The sequence below is a fragment of the Nuphar pumila genome, chromosome 5 (genome assembly GCF_984573655.1).
Source record: "Nuphar pumila chromosome 5, dmNupPumi1.hap1.1, whole genome shotgun sequence".
NCBI lineage: Eukaryota > Viridiplantae > Streptophyta > Magnoliopsida > Nymphaeales > Nymphaeaceae > Nuphar > Nuphar pumila.
The window spans coordinates 132972450-132978827 of NC_143253.1; the positions used below are offsets into that span (position 1 = coordinate 132972450).

The 6378-nt window shown below is 44.8% G+C and overlaps 1 protein-coding gene across 1 annotated transcript; it reads left to right on the forward strand.

The window, feature by feature from the left end:
• The first annotated feature begins 2218 nt into the window (after positions 1 to 2218).
• LOC149838808 (putative indole-3-acetic acid-amido synthetase GH3.1) lies at positions 2219 to 5348 on the forward strand. The gene is made up of 3 exons (XM_090007801.1): positions 2219 to 2526; positions 2634 to 2735; positions 3764 to 5348. The coding sequence occupies exons 1-3, from the start codon at positions 2243 to 2245 to the stop codon at positions 5124 to 5126; spliced, it is 1749 nt and encodes a 582-aa protein (XP_089863927.1). The 5' UTR covers positions 2219 to 2242; the 3' UTR covers positions 5127 to 5348.
• Positions 5349 to 6378: the final 1030 nt, after the last annotated feature.

The following is a 6378-nucleotide window of genomic DNA, read 5'->3' on the forward strand; positions in this document are numbered from 1 at the left end:
TAGCGGGGACCAAATTCTCGCCGTTAGTGATTGATCAATAGCGGCAACTTTTGTTGTATGCGTTATTAAGTTGCTGCTGTTGGCCCTCGTCCTTTTAGTGCCTTTTTTTGTTTTTTTATATTTGAACCCTTGAAAAAATTATAGTTTAGGTCCCTTTTGTTTGAATTGGACTAATGAAAACCCCATTTCAATTCATTTTCCATATTTCATTTTGCATGTTTTGTGTCTTAAATAGCACCAAATATTAACCCATATATATATATATATATATATATATATATATATATATATATATATATATAGATATATAGATATAGAGAGAGAGAGAGAGAGATGCAAACATGCAAAATTATTTTTTGAATTTTCCCATTTTTTTTAAGATTTCAATCCTATCGATATGTTTGGCATAGGTCAATTTAGTAGGAATCTGTCACCCGGATTTATGACTCAGGAAAAATATTGCACATTGTAAGCCATTGATTTTTTAAAGACTTATAAAAACCTACCTACATTGGACGATCTAAGAGCTTATTCCCACCAATCTAAGCATGTAGATCACATCTGGAAGACTAGTTTAATGGAAAACAGAAAAATAAAAATAAAAAAGGTGGAAAAAAAACTCATTAATTTGTAGGTAATAACGACCCAACCAAATGTAATGGAAGTGTTATTTTTCACTTTTTATTGAAAAAACATAATGCAACTGTCATTTTCTAGCTCCAAAGGGGTTTGGCATGGTGGGATGGGAACTAGACCGCTAGCCAAGTGGTCTAGGTTCAAATCCCATGGGGTCACCTCTTGCGAAAGCTGAAGCATGGCGACTCCTTTCAGGCAAGGGGTAAGCCCATAGAGTTTTAAGCAGCCAGGACAGTGACCTTAAGGCAGGCAAAGCCAGCTCGGCTAAGTTTCTGATCAGGGGAGTTAGTTTCTTCGTGTAAATATCAAAAAAATGTCATTTTTTAGCAAATCGACCATGCTAACTTATCTAAGGGGTTAGATTTACAAAAAAAAAACTCCCTTCGCGCTGTGAGTTCCTTTTGTTATTGTTAAGCAAGGAGAAGAGTACAAAGATGTCATGCTTATGACACGCAGGCCCATTGACTTTTTGATGACGGCTTTACTCTCACATCCCACGCCATTGATAACGAATTACGCCCTTATGACCTGCCTCCCTTCGTTATTTCCCTTGTCTACCGGAGCTGGGCTACTATCAAAGTCAACCCAAAAGTAGGATTGCAAACGGATCTAATTGATGAAGAGCTTTTTTTTTTTTTTACAAATTTTGCTCTTCAATGTATTTTGTGATCCTAAATCCAAATTGTTTGCATCCTTACCCAAAAGGAAGAAGTAGAAGAATGGAGCCCGGAGACAGAGTGAGACAACGCAACCGGCGAGGTGAGTAGGGATGGCAGTGGGGCGGGGCGGGGGACAAGGTCTCCACCCCCGCCCCGCCTCAAGATTTTATCCTCCACCCCCACCTCCATCCCCGGCCCGGAATGGATTTTATCATCCATCCCTGCCTTCATCCCTGTTTCATGTCCTCCATCCCCGGTTCAAACAGGGGATGAGGCGGGGCGGGGCGGGGATGAGGCGGGGATCATGGCGGGGAGGGGAAAAGTGCACGTCCATCCTCGCCTCCACCCCCGGACGGGGATGGATTTTAACCTTCGTCCCCGCCTCCATCCCCGTTTCATACCCTTCATCCCCGGTCCAAACTGGGTGAGGCGGGGCGGGGCCCCGCTTTCCCCCCTTCCACTGCCATCCCTAGAGGTGAGGCTGGGCCGGTACCTGACGGTGGGGCCCACGGCCCTCGCGCGTGCAGCCCCTGGCCTCATGCCCTTGTCCGGGACGCTCACAGCCGTACCGTCCCAGGCCTGACCCGCCCGGATTCTGCACGGCAGGTGGTGCCATCCCGCTATCAGACGCGGCAGGGGAACCCCACCCCACGGTCGCCGTGGGACCTCCCTTGCCCATGCTGACCCCGGCCGGATGACGTGCATCGGCCCCACCTGCCTGCCCTGAGCCCTGCAAACCCCTAGACCAGCAAGATATCTTGCTGTCTACGTGGACGCAAGGTGGGCACCCCCGCCACCCTCAGCCAAGGGTCCTCAACGTCGGTCTCCGTGGGCCCTTATATATACTCTCGCATCCACCCATCCCTCTCCACCAAAGCCTTCAGATTTTCAAAGACACAGAACCTCTCTCTCTCTCTCTCTCTCTCTCTCTCTCTCTCTCTGAGGCCATGGGTTCGAGTGATAGGGACGCGGAGCTGCTGGAGTTCATTGAGGAGGCTACCAAGAACGTGGACGAAGTGCAGATGAGGGTGCTGGGGGAGATACTGAACCAGAATGCGCACACCGAGTACCTGCAGCGGTACGGCCTCGGCGGGTGCATCGACCGGGAGACCTTCAAGAGGAAGGTGCCCATGGTCACCTACGATGACCTCAAGCCCGAGATCCAGCGCATCGCCAACGGCGACCGCTCCCCCATCCTTTCCGCTCACCCCATCTCTGAGTTCCTGACGAGGTCGATCCCTCTCCTCCTTATTCTTCTTCTAATATAGCTCGATCATCTTATATACAAAAATCTTTTTTAGCTTGCTAACTAATTCTCTTCTTCTTTGTTTTTTTCAGCTCGGGCACATCGGCAGGTGAAAGGAAGCTCATGCCTACGATCCAGCAAGAGCTTGATCGCCGCCAGTCCCTCTACGACCTTCTTATTCCTGTCATGAACAAGTGAGTGTTTTTTGCGTGCGTGCGTCTGTCTTCATCTTCTTCTTCTTCTTACATTTCTTCTGTTAATTGTTATCAACACTCCGTCCTTACCAATTTCAGTTTACTCGTTTACGCATGTAGTAAGGCCATAATGATATCAGACAACAAGAACTATTAATTAATACAGGTTGTTTGGATTTATCCACATACCTTGAAAACCGTAATAACTAATAAGTTGGGATACTCTGCAGTACTCTGACAGAACAACGTCCCACATCATTTTTATGGCTTGGATACAGAAGGTCAGATCAGGTTATATGTCAAAACATAAAAGTTTTGTGTTTTGAAATCACTACCGTCAATGGTCTTGATCTATCAGTAAGAATGGCATTATCCCTTCCCGTGGGGCCCATTTTTGTACAACAAAAAAGGCCATGTACGGTGGTGATTTCAAAACACAAATTTTTTGTGTTTTTGTCATATCACCTGATCTGACCTCTGGATACAGGCGTATAAACTTTGTGTATGCTTGAGAGAGAGAGAGTATTTAGTCATGGCAACATGACTGTGCAACCTAGCATGAACTCATGGTTGGGAGCAACAGCAATCCAATCCGACCTTAAAGATCCGTTTACCATAGTTTATTTGCTAGGAAATGCACCTTGGATGATTTTTTTAATATAAAAACACATTTTTTTAAGCCATCAAATTTTCAAAGATTGTGGGTCATTGTTGTTCAAGTCATCAAAAAAGACTGATTAAAGATCATAATTGTTTGATTCAAAACAAGTTTCCCACTAAACAAACCACCAGAAAAGAAGAAAAAAAAAATAGATCGGTGCAATATGATTGCACAAACATTATGCATTAAGCAACCGATCGCCATCCATCAGGTCATGGAACCCACACTTGACGGGCCCTCTCCCAGAGATAGAGGATGATCAGGTGCTTAATGCACAAATATTTGTGCAATCATATTGCACCTGATCTTTTCACAAGCCCATGGGGCTAAATGCGTGGAGTTTAGCTAATGTTTAGGGAATATGCAGGTTTGTACCGGGTCTGGACAAGGGGAAAGGGTTGTACTTCCTTTTCGTGAAGACAGATACGAAGACACCAGGAGGGCTGCCTGCTCGCCCTGTGCTCACCAGCTACTACAAGAGCGAGCTCTTCAAGTACAGGAAGTTCAACCCCTACTTGGTGTACACCAGCCCAACCGAGGCCATCCTCTGCTCTGACTCCTTCCAGAGCATGTACTCCCAGATGCTCTGTGGACTCGTACAGAACCAGGAGGTCCTCCGAGTCGGTGCGGTCTTTGCCTCAGGCCTGCTCCGGGCGATCCGGTTCCTCCAGGTCCACTGGGAGGAGCTCGCCAACGACATCGAGTCGGGCACACTCAGTCTGCAGATCACAGACCCATCGATCCGGGCTGCAGTGGCCAATTTGCTAGAGCCCAACCCAGACTTGGCTAGGCTCGTCCGCACCAAGTGCTCAGACCAAAATTGGGAAGGAATCATCACCAAGATATGGCCTAACACTAAGTACCTTGATGTGATTGTAACCGGTGCCATGGCTCAGTACATACCTACCCTTAACCACTATGGTGGTGGGCTGCCTCTTGTCTGCACCATGTATGCCTCATCTGAGTGCTATTTTGGACTTAACCTGAACCCGCTTTGTAAACCATCTGAAGTCTCTTACACCATCATGCCCAACATGGCCTACTTTGAGTTCCTACCCCACGACCCGAACCAATCCGATCTGAGTCACACCAAACTCGTTGACCTGGCTGATCTACAAGTCGGCAAGGAATACGAGCTTGTGATCACCACCTATGCTGGGTTGTACCGGTACCGAGTCGGGGACATTCTCCGAGTCAGTGGCTTCCACAATAAGGCCCCTCACTTCCACTTTATCAGGAGGAAGAACGTTTTGCTCAGCATCGACTCGGACAAGACCGATGAGGCCGAGCTGCAGAAAGCAGTCGACGCGGTGTCAAACCGGTTGATGAACGATTATGATACGCGGATTGTTGAGTACACTAGCTATGCTGATACGAAGACCATACCGGGTCATTATGTCGTGTTCTTCGAGCTGGCGTCGGAGAAAGGGCCGGTGCCAGAGAGGGTGATGGAGGAGTGCTGCTTGGCTATGGAGGAGGAGCTCAACTCGGTGTATAGGCAAGGGAGGGTGGCTGATCAGTCAATTGGGGCACTAGAGGTAAGGGTGGTCCAGAGTGGAACATTTGAAGAGCTAATGGAGTATGCCATCTCTAGAGGGGCATCAATTAACCAATATAAGGTGCCCAGGTGTGTGAGCTTTACTCCTATCTTGGAGCTGCTGGACTCGAGGGTTGTGTCTTCACATTTTAGCCCAGCTTTCCCTCATTGGTCTCCAACTCGTCGCCATTAATTAGTAGTGGCCTTTCACATATTGCTAGTCTCTTGCTTCTATATGCATTGTGATGATGCTGTGCTCAATGTGATATCTTAATGTAATAATGTGTTTTAATCTTCTTGAGTAAATGACTGTTTCGTGGCTTTTCTACTTTTCGAGAAGTCCAAGTCCGTTGTAATATTCTATGTCAAGTCGAAATGTCTTTTATATGATAAAGCCAAGAATTTGATAGTTTCTCGTTGAAAAGTAAGAGCCTCCTTTCTTAGACTAATAAGTTCTTGATGACAATCTCAACAAGCAACATAAACGTATAAGTACTTGGCAATTACATTCCAACAAGCAATTCTTTATTTTCTTATCTTTAAAGAAAACCAACAAGAACCTACAGAGAGAGAGGGAGAGTCATTGACACAGAAAAGAGGAATGGATATTTGGGATATCATTAATGCGATTTAAGCTTTAGATCTTTTAGTGTTTTAGATGTAACCCTAAAAGAAGAATAGACAAGATTGTTTTTTTGAAAAACGACTGTACTGCCCTGTAAAAATGGTGCATTTTTTGGAAAAACCCACAAATATGCCAAAATTCCTGGCATGTTCAAAATCATTGATTTCTTACTTATTTATAACCATTTTACCCTTCTCAAAATATTTGTGTGCCAGTCGCACAAATATGTTGTGAACCCCTTGATGTTTGCACAATTATGTTGTGAACTATGTGATGTTTGCATGTGAACCTCCTGACATTCGCACAAATATGTTGTGGACCTCCAAATATGATTAAAATCAAACCAAGAAGATTCACATAATATTTATGACATTCCGACATTCGCATAAAATATCTTATGAACCTTCGAACGTTTGTAGTCGCATGATTTCAAACTCTTAATAAATAGTTGTGTTTTTTGCGACTCTCTTTGCCCCTCAAGAGAACCCTAATTGTGTGTTGTCCTCAAGTGTTGTGATTTGTGTGAATGTCGCCATGTCCACACAACTATCATACGAGTTTTCTCGATGAGTTTTACCATATTTGAAGGTCCGCGAGATAGTTGTGTGAATGTTGAGCGATATGCAAAAATGGGAATGAAAGTATAATCTTCCTTGTGAGTTTTATATTTCAAAGGTTTGAAACATATTTGTGTATATGTGAGGAGTATCACGTAAATATGTTGTGAATCTCTTTGGTGATTTTGATCATATTTAGAAGCTCACAACATATTTAAGCAAGAGTGAAAAGGTTTGCACAAATATATTATAAATCTCTTTGA

What these genes read in the sequence shown, in the direction of transcription:
- LOC149838808 (XM_090007801.1), top strand. Translation starts at nt 2,243, where the DNA reads ATGGGTTCGAGTGATAGGGACGCGGAGCTGCTGGAGTTCATTGAGGAG. An exon ending in ATCTCTGAGTTCCTGACGAG is followed by an intron (nt 2,527 to 2,633) that starts GTCGATCCCTCT and finishes TGTTTTTTTCAG; the next exon opens with CTCGGGCACATCGGCAGGTG. An exon ending in CTTATTCCTGTCATGAACAA is followed by an intron (nt 2,736 to 3,763) that starts GTGAGTGTTTTT and finishes GGGAATATGCAG; the next exon opens with GTTTGTACCGGGTCTGGACA.